At 41.9% G+C, this 17,770-nt stretch overlaps 2 protein-coding genes across 3 annotated transcripts; one reads left to right on the top strand and one right to left on the bottom strand.

Moving 5' to 3' along the window:
• Nucleotides 1–54: 54 nt before the first annotated feature.
• LOC130197514 (amyloid beta A4 precursor protein-binding family B member 1-interacting protein-like) lies at nucleotides 55–14,726 on the bottom strand. Its single transcript, XM_056420205.1, has 13 exons — nucleotides 14,642–14,726; nucleotides 10,545–10,604; nucleotides 7,263–7,338; nucleotides 6,460–6,662; nucleotides 6,301–6,372; nucleotides 6,054–6,213; nucleotides 5,795–5,916; nucleotides 5,637–5,711; nucleotides 5,032–5,175; nucleotides 2,991–3,101; nucleotides 1,031–1,129; nucleotides 783–867; nucleotides 55–284 (listed from the first exon to the last, which is right to left on the bottom strand). Exons 2-13 carry the CDS (start codon nucleotides 10,602–10,604, stop codon nucleotides 151–153), a joined length of 1,341 nt encoding a protein of 446 aa, XP_056276180.1. The 5' UTR covers nucleotides 14,642–14,726; the 3' UTR covers nucleotides 55–150.
• Nucleotides 14,333–17,440, top strand: LOC130197513 (uncharacterized). 2 transcript variants are annotated; one of them, XM_056420203.1, is made up of 6 exons: nucleotides 14,333–15,225; nucleotides 15,337–15,542; nucleotides 15,902–16,084; nucleotides 16,372–16,524; nucleotides 16,954–17,020; nucleotides 17,136–17,440. In XM_056420203.1, the coding sequence occupies exons 1-6, from the start codon at nucleotides 14,592–14,594 to the stop codon at nucleotides 17,354–17,356; spliced, it is 1,464 nt and encodes a 487-aa protein (XP_056276178.1). In that variant the 5' UTR covers nucleotides 14,333–14,591; the 3' UTR covers nucleotides 17,357–17,440. The 2 variants fall into 2 exon arrangements, with proteins under 2 accessions (XP_056276178.1, XP_056276179.1); XM_056420204.1 differs by having other exon boundaries at nucleotides 14,335–15,225; nucleotides 15,902–16,066.
• Nucleotides 17,441–17,770: the final 330 nt, after the last annotated feature.

Here is a 17,770-nt window from a genome sequence, read left to right as displayed (position 1 = left end):
GTTGCATTTGTTTTTAAATATCCGTATAAATTTAGCAATACATTCAAGCTTTTAAAATGTGATCTATTGCATCATATCCATGTGACGCTGCTGCTACACATGAGTGCATTACCTTATTGACACATTTGTCCAGACATATGCACAGAGAGGCTAAACAGGCTTAATCCAGGCAGGAGGAGGAGGAGGAGGAGGAGGGATGAAGTCAGGTGGTGGCTCATGTGGATTGTCCTCACCATTTGTGGTTCTGGGTGGAGCTGGGTCTGTCTGTGGGCTGTTGTCTCTGTCTGTAAAGACAAATGATAATGAATTCCAGATATTTAATACTGGTATTCCTATTCTATATTATTTTGTTAAATTCCTGCTTGCATTATTTTTTTTTTAAAGCAGTTCTGACCTGGGCCTGTATGTACATATAAAACTGCGTCAAGAAAAATGTTGGTCTGTAGTATGTCAGACTTCTCAGAAAGGTGTCTTTTGCTTTTATTGGAGTTAAGAATAAAAAACATGCATGACACTGTTTGACTTTTAGGTTCTGTTTGGGAAGGAAAAGTCCAATCTAAAAATGCACCTGAACAAATACACACATTGTATAATGCCCACGCAGGGACTTCTTTTTTTATTTGATGATTAACATAGCACTATTGGAGGCCTGCTATTGGCTGATTCAATGCATGAGCGATAGATTGTGATCACAGCCTGGACTTGGTCAAACTTGGCGAAATGTAACTTTAACTAATGCAAAGCTTCTAAGAGATTACAACATCTGTAATGTGTGCGCTCACCTTTGTGTGCAGCAGAGTGAAGAGGTTGTGAACTGGAGGCTCTCTTCATTGCATCCTGGTAGTTCTTGTACAGGACAGTCCCGTACTGAGCACACACACAGAGGACACACACTTTGCTGGAGACGAAATATCTATATTTGCTATTTCTGACCATTACATTCCCAAATTCGAAGCTGAATTTCAAATAGATTTATCATTGAACTGCTCACAGGAAAGTGACTTGTGTTACTGACAGCGTTGAATCTGACCTTGGCTATTCTGATGGAGTTTACCCAAAGCAGCAGTGTGTGTTCATTGTCACAGCACAGGAACTTGACGTAGGGCGAGTCTTTCTGGATGCAGGGATGCTGGGGCAAGCGGAGAGAACAGAGAGGTTAAAGGGCCATTCGCTTGATTTAGTTTTGCACTTCCATTTGGTTAGGGCGAATCGAGAGCAGCTTATATATCTTTATATATAAATATACAACTAGAACGGGCACTCGGTAGAGTGCATACCTTCGCATATCACAAGATTGTGCATTGAATTATGAACATTTTGGCATTAGTTGCATGCCAATTGGATTCAAATTGACTGTGCTATGGTAAAAAGAATATGTTGACCTTTCCATGACCTTGACCTTTGATCCGATTGATCCCAAAATCTAATCAAATGGTAATAACCAATCATCCCACCAAATGGCATGGATTCAAGAAGATTTTGACCTTTTCATGACCTTGATCCCAAAATCTAATCAAATGGTCCCCGGATAATAACCAATCATCCCACCAAATTTCATGCGATTCGGTTTAAATTTATTTTTGTTATGCGAGGAACACGCATATAAATAAATATATAAATATATAAATAAATACACGGCGATCAAAACATAACCTTCCGCATTTTCAATGCGAAGGTAATGATCAAAACTGATGCATTACTGCTGCCAGTTTGTGTATTTGTAGTACACGTATGAGTCAGCAGAGGGCAGCTGATACAAAGCTGCTGCTGCTGCACTCCTGACTTATAACAGGACCAACAACATGTTTTCACTTGGAATGTGGCACTTGATTAGTTATATTGAATCTAAAATATAAAAAAACATTGGAAATCCAAGATGTGACTTGTTTAATTACGTAAGAAACAAAAAACTGCAGTTATTACAAACACTGTATCACTGTGTTGCTTTGTCAAGTTTATCACGGGTGAGAAGCAATGCTCTGAAATAAAAACAAGCTGCCAGAAATACACAATGTACACACAAGTCACTTCATCACAACCCGTTGAGGTTTGTTGGTCTGTCTTCAGTCATCTCACTTCCTCTCAACGTGAACAAGCTGTAGTTGCCAGCAACACTTTTTAAAAGCAACAACTTGCTTTATATCTGTTGCTGCGTCGGAGTGCAGTTGTGTAACGTCTCCTCTCGTTATCTTCAACCTCCCTTTCAATCTACGCTCACGTTTGATGAAGAAAGCACCAGAGTGGAAACAATGTGATTTAACAGTGCACACTGTCACGGTCATGGGGTAGTTGGTTTCCTGTTTTATTTTGAAGTATGTGTCATGTTTGGTTGTACTTTCTGTTTTTGTGAGTTTTCCCGCCTTTTTGATTGTCTGCTCTGTCCTGACGAGCTTCACCTGTCCCTCATTAGTCACTCACCTCACTTAATTCACTCAATTTATAGCACCTGGGTTCCTGAGCTCCTTGGCTTGTCATGGCTGCTGTCTGCAGTTTTTTAGCAGTTTCCTGTCAACCGTTTGCTTGTTACCGCATGGGCTATTGTCAACTGGGAGATCAATTTGATGAAACAGTAAAGTTAATCTACCGTCTCCTCGGGGTTCTGCTTTGGGTCCGATCAATGTTCAAGATTTCACTGCACCATGGTATCAAATTAATCTGAGGCTCTTCTTAAAACACAAAGTCTATAAGCACTGGTGTGCCATAATAATTAGATCTGACATGCCGTTCAGATGGAACAAAACCACACACACACACACACACACAGCCTACATGTTGTTCCACTCTATTCATTCCTACACTTTTCTTATTGAATTAAACATTCTGTTCTATGATAAAATATCACAAAGCGTTGCAAAGTCCATATCGACCACCACGATGTTAAAACACTTTTTTCCCCGAGGACAAAGATCAAAAAAGTATCCACCAGGTACATTACACAAAATGCTTTTACCTTATTCCCTCTTTGGTGATCAAATCATCTTTTTGTTTACCTTTATTATGAAGCAGAAGTTGGTGGGAGCTCTGTATTTCTGTGTGTAGTTGTTGGTGGTGTGGATGTTGACTTTTTCAAAATGAACCAGGCAGACGAGATCGCTGGTAGCCTGCCGGGCAGAAAACAAGCAAATCATCACACCAACTGGTAGAAATCTTATTATGTGGATAATATTGTACACTATTTATATTGAAGGAATGTTTCTATGATAGATTGATATATGATAGAGTCTCTGGTTACCCTAAACATGTGGCGTGCACAGCTGAGATCCTCTCAAGTGCTCGGCGGGAATAGTAGAAAAAAATGTTTATACACAAAAGTAAACATGGTAATCAACAGTCTAGTATTTTTTAAGTAAAAAGAATGTTAATCCAGAATAGTTCTTCAGTGATAGTGTTATATGTTCACAATCTCACTTTATGGTAGCTAAATTAAAATGAAGAAATTTTAGAGAACACACTTCAGTGTAAGGACGTTTTTCTTCATGTAACTTTCAAAGAAAGTCCACGTCGAAGGACATATTTTCTTTTTCTTTTTAAAGCGTTTCAACATTTCTTCCATTTTTAAATTTGAAACACATCGTGTTCACATGAAACCACACCGACAGCGCTGCTGCGGTTTACTGGAAACTACAAAGTGAAGCTTCCTGCATGTGGAAGTGACCCTAAAAGGATGTTTTTCTGACTTCCCTCTTGTTTTGCTCCCTCAGGTTCCCTTCCTTGATCTCACACCTTCGTCCATTTTCATTCTTCACTTTCTTACCTTATCCCTAACTCTGCCTGCTTGAGGATCACAGCTCCATTATTCTCTCTACTTAATGTATGATAATAGCTGTTGTGTGTTTTGTGTGTGTGTCTGATTTGGCATTTTCTATTTCTTCTTCGCTCTTGACATCAGAAGATTCCTGCAGCTCTCTGGTTGTGATTTGCACATCTGCTTGGCACAGTTTGCCCTCCATCTATTATTTCCTCTTGGATCCTTTTTTTTTTAGTTTGTCTGCTTGTGTGGCGTCTTTTCTCTTTGTCTCAGTGTCAGAACGACTAGCAGCTCTTTAACAGTGACGAGACCTCCATCCACACTGTCCATCTTCATTTCTCTGTTGCTCTCTCTTGCCTGTTTCCCTCTGCTGAGCTTGAGTGCTGAGATGTAAGCCATCATGAACTTCACAGAGGGAACAACATCTCTCTGTGCACGTACTGCTACCACACTTAACGCAGTTTTTTTACTTCAAATTTGTTCAACTGTACAGTTGTTAATAGATCGCATGAAAGACCGGAAACCTTTCATCAACATTGGAAATGGATAGATGCACCGATGCATTAAAAAAAAGCACTTTGTAATGAGTTATATTTGAGAATATCATAACCACACTCATGTATGTCTGCACGTCCAATATGTAGCTCGAGTTAGCAGCTGGTTAGCTTTGCACAAAGACTGTAAACAGGGGGAATAAATAGCCTAATTCTGTCTAAATGGAAGAAATGTCCCGACTACAAAATTAAAAGATCATAATTTACAATTAGTATTTGTTAGTTTTCTAACTTTAAACGTGTTTTATAGAGGATTATGTGTCAGACTTTGTTTCTGTTAGTTTAGCTCATGTGAGCTAAGCATGGAGAAACAACTAGCCACAACTTGTTACTCTGACATTTCTTTTCTTTTAAGGAATAAACAAATATGTATAAGCTGTTACTTAATAAAATTTCGATAGATTTTTTAAACCTGATAGCTGTGGCCCTGTGAGGCATTTCCCAAGATATCAAACTATTTCTCGGAGCTATCTAAGAATAATAACTATAATGCAAATAAAGTATGTTACCTTTTTTGTCTTTCGTGGGTTGTCCCAAAAATCCCCTCATGAAACATCGGCAAAACTGAGTATTTATCAGTTTCACGTCAATGTTCTCGAAGCTTTTTGTCGACGGGTGATTTCAACACGCAAGTTGCTAAATTGCTAAATGGAATCTCCCACCGGTTGTCTTGAATATGATCTGGGTTTTCTTTTATAATAAAAAAAGGATGTGATAGTGAGTACGTACCTTTGTCTTTCCCTTGGGTACATAGTAAATGCCTGAGGCTCTCAGCATGAAGTAGAGAGGTTTCCAAAGCTTGTTCCCATCTTCCTTTAGGTACAGCTTGCCCTCAATATCAGGAACAATCAGAGTGGAACCTCCAAAATGATGCTGCAGGGTAAATAAATGTATTTATAAAGTGCTTTACAGTTGTAAAGTGGATAGAAATGCTGGTGTGGTTAACACAGATCTCTTGCATGGGAACTTGCTTTTCATAGCAGAGGTTAAGAATATTGATTCGTTTTTTGAGTAAGCAGCAGAGTCTACAAGAAAACATTAGTTATATTCTGGTTTTGCTTTAGGAAACTTTTTACCAGCCATGATTTTACATTCCCGATGCAGTTCAGGAGTTAAAACAAGATTACAAGTGTCAGTGGGAGGTACAGCTGGGTCTTGTCTGCTGGGGCCTAATTTGACCTTGAGGCACACACAGCAGATGTGTGCAGAGGAAGAGGACGCACTATCCAAACTGCTCAAAAGTTTAAATAAATGTCGACCATGTTCAATGTGTGAAATGACACACGGCAACTTGATATAGATGTCCAGTAATGCGGTACGGTAATGTGACTGACCTTGAGTAAGAGCTGTTTGACTTGCTCGTTATTCCCACTCAAATATTCTTTCTTCTTTTTCCACATGTAAAATACCTACAGAGTGAGTAAAGCATTGTTTCATTAACCGACTCAGCATTGAACTGCAAACCTTTGGAGAGAAGAAAACCTGTGCTCGCCTGAGGGTCAGTGAACATCAAATACTTCTGAGGTCTTGAAACAAAATAGATTTTGTTTTCAGTGAAGCGCGTCCACGCAGACAAGAGCTCCACTAAGTGCTCGTGGTCCTCAAATCCTCTTTCTGAAATGATGAGAAAAACATCTGGACTGAAAACAGTGTCTCCTGCCTCTGCGAATGGATTTCCGTTGGCATGTGCTGCATATTGTCAGCATGTGGTCTGAGTCTGCGTATGAACAGCAGATACATGTTCATCTCACCCATCTGCAGCTCCGGGCTGGTCTCACACAGGCTCCAGTCGATGCTGCAGTCACAGTGTGTCTTCTCAAACAGCGTGTCCAAAACCTCTCGGACCGTCTGTCTCTCATCCACCATCAGTGTCTTGGAGCTGCCGTCGCTCATCAGCACCTTGACTATCAACTAGCAGAGGCAGCAAGCTGGGTTTACCTTCGTCTGTCAGACTGCTAGTTAAGAAACACACACACACAAACAAGGATGATGATTTACCTTCCTAACGTTGGCTTCTTTCAGCTTCTCCAGAGCCAGTTTAATTTTCTCTGCTTTTGTCCGGGGTTCGCTCTGGAAGAATAAGAAGAAGAGGGAATCGGTTATTATTTTCATAACATTACGACGATATTTGTTATGATCATCGACATACTAGGTTACCATGTGCAGCCATTCAAAGGATTCAGGGTTCGATGGCGGAGGAAGGGCAGCTGCTGGCTCAGGTTCCCGAGCCATTGCTGAAGCTGTTGCACAGCTGCTGGTCAGTTGATCCTCAGGGAGTCGCCCATCTGAGGTGGTCGACTTTGACCCAAGGTCAGCCACCAGAGCATCCAGGTCATGGTCTTCCAGTTCATTAAGAGACTCTGTACAGAGATCAGGGCACAGTTGTGGCCCTACATGTTAGATAAGAGGCCTTATGAAGGGACCTGTCCATGTTTCAAAATCCCTTGACATTACACTGATGACAAGAACTTCAGAGCCAGGCGAGCTGTTTCCCCGTTTCCAGTCTTTCCGATAAGCTAAGCTAAGCTAACTGTCTCCTGGCCGAATCCTCACATTAAACGTACAGACATGAGAGCGGTAACAATCTTCTTATCTAAATCTGACGGAAAGAAAGCAAAGTTTATTTATTCGAAAGTTTTTTTGGTCTATCTAAATCCCAACAACATTATGGTATTTCCCAAACTGATATCGGCCTATGTCTACTTGTATCTCTTCTGGTTTCTTGAAGTTGGCGTGACCTTCTGGTGCAAGAAAACACAGTCACTCCCCGACTCTCAACTGAAAACTCTTTCACTATCACTTCAAAGACTGGCTCACATCTCCCCCACTTCTACATCACACTGTCAGCCAGGGCAGTGTGACTCTTAGCTCTAAAACATTGGGGATCTGGAGATTGAAGCTTTATTGACTATTCTTGCTTTGGATGAGTGCGTCATTATCTGAAGGAGCACTTACTGTACCATTTAGGTCTGTGAAGCCAATGGAGAAGGTGCTGCCGGTCTGTGAGTCAGGGTCCCCTTCTGCAGGCAATAAACTCTGTAACAAAGCAATGAGAAGTCAATTCACAACAGCTCACAGCATCCAGAAATGACCATTGTATTTTGTGAAACAGTTATTTAATTCCATTGGTTGATTTTAAAGACATTTTACACATAAGTTATGTGGGCTATATACAGTGCATCCGGAAAGTATTCACAGCGCTTGATTTTTTCCACATTTTGTTATGTTACAGCCTTATTCCAAAATGGATTAAATTCATTATTTTGCTCAACATTCTACACACAAAAACCCATAATGACAAAGTGAAAACTGTTTTTTGCACATTTATTAAAAATAAAGAACGAAAACATAACATGTACATAAGTATTCACAGCCTTTGCTCAATACTTTGTTGAAGCACCTTTGGCAGCAATTACAGCCTCAAGTCTTCTTGGGTATGATTCCACAAGCGTGGCACACAAATTTCTGGGCAGTTTCTCCCATTCTTCTTTGCAGAACCTCTCAAGTTCCATCAGGTTGGATGGGGAGCGTCGGTGCACAGCCATTTTCAGATCTATAGATAATTCCTTGAATTTCATGGCTTGGTTTATGCTCTGATATGCACTGTCAACTGTGATACCTTATATAGACAGGTGTGTGCCTTTCTCAATCATGTCCAATCAACTGAATTTAGCACAGGTGGACTCCAATCAAACATCTCAAGGATGATCAGTGGAAACAGGATGCACCTGAGCTAAATGTTGAGTGTCATGGCAAAGGCTGTGAATACTTATGTACATGTTATGTTTTCGTTCTTTATTTTTAACAGATTTGCAAAAATTTGCAAAAAACAGTTTTCACTTTGTCATTATGGGTTGTTGTGTGTAGAATGTTGAGGAAAATAATGAATTTAATCCATTTTGGAATAAGGCTGTAACATAACAAAATGTGGAAAAAGTGAAGCGCTGTGAATACTTTCCTTATTCACTGTATGTCCTTGAACCGCTCTCAACTGTTTAAATATGTTACATGATGAGCCTTTTATCTATCCGCCCTGTTATTGTGCTCTGTCTTCAATCTGTTCCTTTTTAATAGAGGATGTACTGCACTCAGCTTCATTCAGGAATACATATTTTCCTCAACTGTGAAAATGATTATGCTGAAGCTGCTGCTTAAATGACACCTCCAAAGTCTTCAGTCACGGGTAAAAAAAAAAAAAAAAATCCTTTTAGTGTTCTGGCGTAAAGCGTGGACTCACTTTAAATCCTTTGGGTTCTCAGACTGAAAGAATCCATGCTTCAATCAAAATGGTTTTCCTGCTAACTCTGTTGATAGTCTGTGGAGTGGTGTCTGTCCTGTGATGGCTTTCCAAGAGTATGTATGCCAAAGGGACATATAGAGGCCTTTTCTCATGTGGCTGATGTAAAGTTCCTCTTTCATATGTAGCTTGCATGAAGAGATTTGAAATGGACAATAAGGAATTGAGCCTCAAAGGTTGCATCAGTTAGAAGAATGCAATGCTTTTCTTGGCGAGCCGCAGTTATAAGATGAGCAGCTTATGTGCTTCAGGGAATCTGCAACCATCGCCTACAGTCCCATCCAGATGCGATGACTTCACTTCTCTCACCTCACATTTCTCTGTCTGATGCTTCAGTTTCAAAACAAAGACTGTCATGTGTTATCAGATAATGTCCAGATTAGTGACGTAAACGTTGAATGATTTTTCTGATTCGCTTCGCGTAGCCTGTTCCTGCTTTAAGCCCCTCATGGAAACAGTTTGCCACATTTTAATCTCAATGTATTTCATGTTTTTAGAAAGAATGCAACCAAAGATGTTTGAATCATGTATCATGCGATGTGTTGTGAAAAAAGCACAGCAGTTCGGGTCGGATGGTTCACCGGTTTTGTCCAGATTTAAGTATCTCAACTGCTGTTTGATAATTGGATTGCAATTAAATTTCATGGAGACATTCATGGTTCTCAGAGGATGAATCACCATGGCTCTTATGATCCCTTGACTCTTCCAGCACCACGACACGGTCTCTTGTAAAGACATTCATGAGGATTAACTGTATTGTTTTTGTGACCCTTTACTTTTCAAAGGGTCATCATCAGGTTTCTGACGATATATACACCTCCTGAACACATCTACAACTAGAATGGGCACTCGGTAGAGCGCATACCTTCGCATATCACAAGATTGGGCATTGAATTCTGAACATTTTGGCATTAGTTGCATGCCAATTGGACACAAATGTATTGTGCTATGGTAAAAAAATATGTTGACCTTTCCATGACCTTGACCTTGACCTTTGACCCGATTGATCCCAAAATCTAATCAAATGGTCCCCGGATAATAACCAATCATCCCACCAAATTCCATGTGATTCAAGAAGATTTGACCTGTTCATGACCTTTGACCTTGACCTTTGACCCGGTCCCAAAATCTAATCAACTGGTCCCCGGATAATAAACAATCATCCCACCAAATTTCATGCGATTCGGTTCAATACTTTTTGAGTTTTGCGAATAACACTCATACAAATAAATAAATAAATACACGGCGATCAAAACATAACCTTCCGGCATTTTCAATGCGAAGGTAAATATACCATCGTAGCACCTTTAAATGTGTTTACCTACAAAACAAAGCCTCAGTTGTATGTTATACATTGTGGCATCACAAGGGGACAGGTAGCGGAGGGGCGCTACATTCCCACTCAGGGTCAGCGGACACACCACAAAATTGCCACCTCTGCCGACACTACGTCTCCCAGACTGCCTCATCACTCACCCAGCTGCAGGTGCTTAAGGCACCACATTGAGGCGGGGCTGGGAAGCTTCACATGGAGAGGAGGAGCTGGACCAGCAGTACGGGAAAGGACATCCATGAGGAGGAAAAGAGTGAAGAGCAGGACCCCGTAAGCTGGACTTTGTTTTGTCAATCTTTTGTTTCAGTAACAACTTTCTCCTCTGGGATGCTTTAAGTTGATTAATGGACTTTTTTATTTTGGTTTAAATGAATCCCCTGAGTTGCTCGTGGCAGTGAACAATAAACCTTCCCTTTTATTTTAAAGCTTCTGACTGCCCCACCCTGGCGACAGCCCGTGACACGACAACATAGCCTCAATTAACAATTGTGAGGCGAATATATCTGGTAAACATTAATATCTGCTAAACATCAACATGTTAGCAATGCCACTGTGAGCATGTTAAGATGAGGTTAGCATTTAGCTCCCAGCAGCAGCAGCTGTACGACTCACCTGAGAGAGATGATGTATCTCTCCGAGCAGCTGATTGAACATGGTGTCTACGTCGCCCATCTGAGAATGGTACAGAAAAACATTTGAGCTGCAGTAACGGGGTTAAACACAGGGGAGTAAGTGACGAAAGCAGGAGCATCAGGAACTGAAAAACGTTGCATAATTTCAGTTCTTTTTAAATTCAGTTTCTACCTGCACCATCTGTTGAGTAGTTTGTTTCTCTATTTAAAGGCCTGCATACATTTATCAAGACCTGCGTAACAACTTTTTAGTGGTCTGGAGATAAACACATTCTTGGACACATGCATGCCTATATGCACATATACAGTTTGGATATGTCTGCCACAATCTGCAAAAAGAGAGATCGCAAAACAGAGAGGACGCTCGCTTACAAACACTGCTCTGCAATGTTGTTGCTATTTCAGCGTATGTGGTAGGTTAAAATAGTTTCCATGTTCTGGCTGTGAAGTCGCACACGTTGTTTTCATCACCAGTAAACCAATGACCTTCATCTTTGAGATGGTTGGAGAATACATATCTTGATATAATGACTACTTAATTTTAGAATTGTTAACTAAAAATAAAATATACATTTAGCACATTTGATAGATGTGACGTCTCTCAAATATAAGTCGTCATGTGATCCATTGTGAATATACAAGCATTGATTATAGATACTTTAAAACCATTAATTTGTTCAACTTATTTATTTATCTGACACAGGTTGGATCACATTGTGATAGAAATAAATGAATCATCTCAGAAAGAGTAATAAACTCTCAGAAGTAAAAATCAGGTTGACTCTAAATATGCAACGAGCAGAGCAGTGGACATCTGATTTGCTTTGTTTAACTTTAATCTGATGAATTTTACACATTAAATCTGCAGCTGGAAGTATTAGTGCATATTCTGGCCTGTATACAGAGACTCATCTGTGGTGTTTGAGATATTTATACTTTTAAAGCTCTTTCCTGTTGTCTATTGCTCCATGTACCACTTGTTCTTCTTCATAAACACACACACACACACACATATACACTCACATGCAGCGTAATGTGCATAGCGAGACACATACAGTATACAGTCCTGCCTGTGCTGTTCAGTCTCATTCTGTGTTTATGCTGAAAAGTAAACAGACCGTCCATTAAACTGTAATGAGGGGGAAGTTGAGAGGATGGTAGTAGACTAAGTATTACTTCCATATGAAAGTGCATTTTGTTAATCAAGAAAGTGAACTCTACCTTTGTGACCTCTCGGGACTTCTTGTCTGAAAGTCAACCCAAACTTCTGTTTCTGTAACTTCTTCATGGTACATCGGTACGTCTATTGAATGGCACCCAGTGATCCCTAACATGGTCTCATCAAAGCGTGCACGACAAAACCCCCATTTGTTTATGTTTGCCGTCGTCTCATCAGAGATCAGGCAGATCGTTGCTGCCGTCTCCCACTGTGGTCTCACACATCAACACAACAAGGAAGCAGACAGGCCAGCATCAGGCGGACGGGCCCCAGAGACACGAAGCGATTTACTGAGACTTATATGCATGACAGGAATCAGAAAGCAATGCCTGACAGTAAACCACGATGTTGTTTCTTCCTTTGTGGTCGAGAGCTTCTTACTGTTTTCTAATTCGTTGCACATCTATCCACTGGCGGCTGTGAGAGGACATGTGTCCGAAACAAAATGATGTGGCTGCTCAAGTATTTAACTCTTAAAGGGATGATGAGAAGGGAGAATGAAAAAAATAAAAATTATATATATATATATTAGCATAATAAATACTATTCATTTGTTGATTCATTATACAGTTGCCATAATACATATCTATCATTTATAAAGGTCCTTAAATAAACAATCACTATTATTTGAAGTTCTTACCTTATATGTCTCTTTCACACATGGGAGCATCGGTGTGTGTGTGTGTGTGTGTGTGTGTGTTTGTGTGTGTGTGAGGGCTAAAACGCTCAGAGGTCAGTCTCTAAGAAACCACTTGAGCATGTGACGTTGCCTCCACTGCTTCTGCAGATATTAACTGAACTTCCTGTGGTATCAGGAAGTAGATTAGACTGCATTTCTTTTAAAGCAGAGTGATGTACCATGATGTACTTTCCTTTTCTCTTCATTTCTGACAGTACACAATCATAGTAGAGCCACGCTGGTGCCACCCCCTATTGTGCCTATTTAGCATATTTATACTATACATTTATGTAGTATAGGAAGTTTGGTGACATAAGCAAATGAGTCTTGAGGTCTGCCCCAGTGCTTCAACGAATCATTTAAAACTTTGTATTGATATATTGTAACTGCAGTGTAAGTCTCCTGTTTTTTATGTGTTTGGACGTCTACTTTATTTTTCGCTTCTTAAATTCCAATTGTTGTGTCTTTTTAATTTTGGCTTGTCTTTTTGTGTGCATTTTAGCATTTTATTTTCGAATTTAAAACACTTTAAAAATCAAAAAGCATGACTCAAAACTCTTGTGTGACTTGAGGTAATGCAGCATGTACTGTAAGTATATATCGACTTGGAGGGTTTAATGAAAGAAGCAAGATTAAAGCGACTATTTTGTTATATTAACATAACTTATGTTGACACTGCAGAGACAATTATTCAACCGTGTGATTATTTTAGAGGCTGCAGTTTGGGCTGCTGTGGAATTGACTTAAATTATACTGACAGGTGTTTCAGCCACCACAATGATCTTAAAGTGGACTTAGCTCTTCTCTAAAATGGCTTCAACAAAAACCTCCATTAAGTGATGCACTGTGGGATGTTACTGCATTAGTTGTGCAGCTGCAACTGAGTGTAGACTATAATAGGGTTGCAGCCGATTGAGCACTGACGATAACACTCTCACTACGGATAAGAAAAGAATTGTGGACATTTTCATTTATATATAAAAAGCCTCCAAAGTTGTGAGTGTTTCCCAGTCGTTTGTTCTGTGTCTTTTTGAGTTGTTAGTATTAGAATCATGTGTGGTCCCAGTTTAGTTTATGTGAGTATACATTACAAATCATGGGTGACCCTTATACATGCAGATACATCCATCCTTAAGCAGTCCTTTTAAGAAAACTAAATGTTTACGACTCAATATATTCATCATGATTTATAACAAACTACTTCTGAGAGGTGGAGGGTTTATGTGCATATAGTCTGTGTGTATGTGGGGGTGTGTATGTGTGTGTGTGTGTGAGAGAGATAGAGAGAAAAGGATGTGTTTAGCAAAGAAAAGGAGAAGAGGGAGAAACAGTCTTTCTAATGTGGGTTTAAGCTTTAATCAAAGCCATCTGCAGGGGAGGGAAATGAGTGGCAATAAACTTTTAATGAAGTTTACATTTTACAGGAGAGACAGGTTTGGCTTCACAATATAACAGAGTCCAACCACTGCTCCCTAATCTAGTACATAGATCAAAGCTGTCATCCCATGAAGCAGATTTTATTCTGACAGGGCTTGTTAAAAAGCCCACCGGACTGTTCCGGTCATCAAAATGAATGGCAATAGAAAAGGGAAAAGGTTAGAAAGAAAGAAAAATGTTCCCTTTAAATAATGTAGTTAAATGTGAGAAGAAAAACAACCATTCTATAAATATCTGAAAGTCCACTGCACTATTTGGAGCTTCCTATATTTCGGGTCACTGTACACATCTGCTCATAAATGATCCACGGGAGTGTGAGAACAAACATTAGAATAGTCCAAATATCTACCACATGCACGACTTTAATAGGAATTGGGTGATTCTGCAGAGTGGTATGTCCGGGAAAGCTACGGGTTAATTTAAGACTAGGAGCAAAGCCTGTTGCCAATTAGGAGCCGTGAGCGCCACATGGGCTAGACGTAGCTATCTCCAGAAGGGGCAAAGGGGGTAGACACCGAGGTGTGCGCAATGGAGACAAGCTACATGGTCTGTGCAACCACTTGTTCAAGATCAACTGGCACTCGCGATTTTTTTCACGATCAGACAAAATCCATCGGACTGAAGGATTGATGCGCAAACAGGGGCCACTATTCACTCGTGGCCTGATTTCGTTTACCTTTCATCTTTGAAACATGGCACAGATCTCTATTCTAATCTTACTCTGCGTGGCCTCTCTACTCACCGGGGCTAAGAGCGGACCTGAGTTGTGCCGGGGGACGCGCTGCTTCTCTGGGCAGGACAGGAGTCCGTGCGTCGGAGTGCATTGCCAGGGGCGCACAGAGGCAGCGGAGTCCCGACAACAGTTTCACAGCTCTGCACAATACAGGCAAGGACAAGTCTACCCGAGTTACCAACAGGATGCTCATGTCAGTCACCACCAAGCCCAGAGCGCGCCATTGGCACCGTACTCCATCATCCAACCTCAGCAGGGACGCTTTGCGCAACCGGCGGGAACAGATGTCACCAGGAGGACGAACCCGAGAACCGTCACGGCGGAGGTGTTCCATCCTGGTTGCGCCGGTGGAACCTGTGCGACCACTGGCTCTCACCACCCGACGAGTGACGACAGCACGACCCGGGAGTGTAAAGGGATTGGATGTAAACTGCCTCTTCGGATGCGCCATGGTACGCATGGAGGAGACGACGGGAGAGGACACTCTTCACCGGTTCATGTGACAGACAGAGCGGCGCAATTTCTGGATGAGCTTCCAGACTTCGGGTCGGAACGTGGTGCATGGATACAATTGACATGTGACATGAAACCAGGTCAGTATACGCATGTGAGTGATTAGCCACATAATGGAAAGATATATAAACGAATACACTTCACGCGGCGACCTTTTCAGCGAGTCTCATAGTTTTCTTTCTTTGTCTCAGGGAACAATGAGCTTCCCTCAGAAGACGCTCTCGTGCTGCATCTGCAGCTGTCCAATAGCGAGGAGAAGCTGGTTGAGGCCCTCAGGGGCCAGCAGGACGAGGTCCAGGATCTGCAGAGGCTCCTCACTGAGCAGCAGGAGACGCTGGTCAACCAGCAGAGAGAAATACTGGAACAACAGAGGAAGATGTATGACCAAATGGAGCAAGTAAGACTGCTTGATCGCTGATGCGGGACATGTTGGGAGTTGTTTATTACTGGGCAGCAGAGAAGCATTACACGTTTATGTTGATGAGGTGGATGGAAAACACCTGACCTACTGACGTTTTATGTGTTACATCATCCTGAGCGCTGACCTCCGGTGGATCTTTTCCATATGTGGATCAGAGGGAATGTTCTGTACAATAGAGAATTATAATGATACACAGAGCAGCCTGAGGGACCGGGGATGCATGGAATAAACATACCTGCATTTTAATTTGTGTATTCATAACAGACGTCATAGTGATTTATTATCAGGATCATAAAAAACAAAAAGTTTACACTTTTATATTTGTCTCCATCCAGGTTAAAGCCCAGTACAGCATAATGATGGAAAGCATCAAGCAAACATCTCTCCTGAACCTCCAGGGGGAGCTAGACGTGGACACCATGAGTGGGCAGGTCCGAGGTCACCAAGCACAGCAGGCTCTCTCCCTGCACAAGGTGGACATGGAGGCCAGCGTGATGGAGGTGAATCCGGAATCAAAGGTGTACACGTCTATTATAGTGGATAAAAAACAACAACCTGATGGTTTATATATCATAATTATATATTATATCAGTTTGGAAATGATATTCTTCTGCAAAAGCACTATAGAATAACATGAGTAATTATGTAAAAAGAAAGAATTTCTCTTGAGCTACTTTAAGTCGCAAAATGGATTTGACAAGTAAATGACTTATTTGCAATATATGACATCTGGTTAGCTCGTACGCATGGCCATCTTTATATGATGTGCATACCTGATGTTTAATGACATGTCTGACGCCGCCAGGTGGGGCGCTCCCTGCTGGCCTGTGGGAGCTGCGGTCCCGATGAGTACTGCGGCTTCAGCAGCGGTCATCCTCGCTGTGAGAAATGTACCATCTGTCCTGCCGGCTTCTTCATGGTCGCACATTGTTCAGTGTACGCTGACAGGATATGCCAGGTTAGCACGACTATCTTTATGACGGTTGAACTCGTGGACGTAAACAGGACTCGTACAACAGGGCAAAAGTTTAACTTAAAGAGTGGGGGACAAAACAAAGCTTGTGTGGGTGAGTTACAGCAGATGTGTCCACTGTCTCACCACTGATTACCATCGAGAGTAGAAGTTATCTCGAGTCGTCATGACAGAGAAGACAAACTCAAGAAACATGCAAACAGAATACTGTGTGTGCAGTGTGGTGCTCGGAGGGATTTTGGATTTGTGGAGGATTGTTTTGCAGGAAAAAAGCGGCATGCTAAGTTATAAGGGTGGAGAGAGTGACGCAAAACCAAAAACCAAAACAATGAGCTAAAGATGGATTGAGAAAGTAGGGGGACTTAGAGTATGCTCTCAAATTGATTTAAAGTGTTGAATTATTCATCGTTACAGGACAGAGATGAATGCCTTGAAATATCTGATCTGTGTGGAGACCAACAGAAATGTCTTAATACTCCAGGTAACATGAATTACTGAGAACCTTTTTCAATATTTGATGTCTCATTCGGCCTCTCTTGCATTTGTTAAACTCCAAACTGAGTTTTCGTCTTACCTCTTTGTTTCCCTATCATCAGGTGGATTCAGGTGTCAGGGCATGACGGAGCGAGAAGCCAATTCAGGAATGTGTGGCCACGGCTACTTCTACATCCCGACATGGACGAGTGTCAGGCCTGTAACGAGTGTGACGGAGAGCCCGTGGCTTCACCTTGTACCTTTACCACAGACTCCATCTGCTCCGGCCATGCTGCTGCTGCTGGTGACGGCGCCTTTTCTTTGTCCTGGTCTGGAGATGTGACGCTGCCTGGCGCTAAAGGCCACAACCTGCCTCACGCCTTCCCCGGCGTGCAGCTTCACATCCAGCAGAGAGGCGACGCCGGCCTGCTGTCCGCTGTGGACGGCCGCCTGGTGCTCAGGCAGCACGGCCTGGTCTGGCTGGATGAGAACCTCTCCGTGAGCCACGGCTGTCGGAGCTTCATCCAGTTGTGTCTGCGTATTAACAACACAGACGGCTCTGAAGGTCGTGACCTCAGTGGCATTAGGGTGGAGCAGCGGGAGGGGAAGTTGCTCCAGAGCGCCAGCATCAGCGGGGTCGCAGAAGTCGCCCCTGGGAACATGATCTCCCTCTTTCTCCGGAGCGCCAGCGCCCACTGTAACGAAAGCGGCGACGGCGTGCGGCTGTACGACTCGTTGGCGGCTCCGTCTCTCAGCC

Source organism: Pseudoliparis swirei, chromosome 8 (assembly GCF_029220125.1).
Source record: "Pseudoliparis swirei isolate HS2019 ecotype Mariana Trench chromosome 8, NWPU_hadal_v1, whole genome shotgun sequence".
NCBI lineage: Eukaryota > Metazoa > Chordata > Actinopteri > Perciformes > Liparidae > Pseudoliparis > Pseudoliparis swirei.
This window is presented reverse-complemented; position numbering and strand designations above follow the sequence as displayed.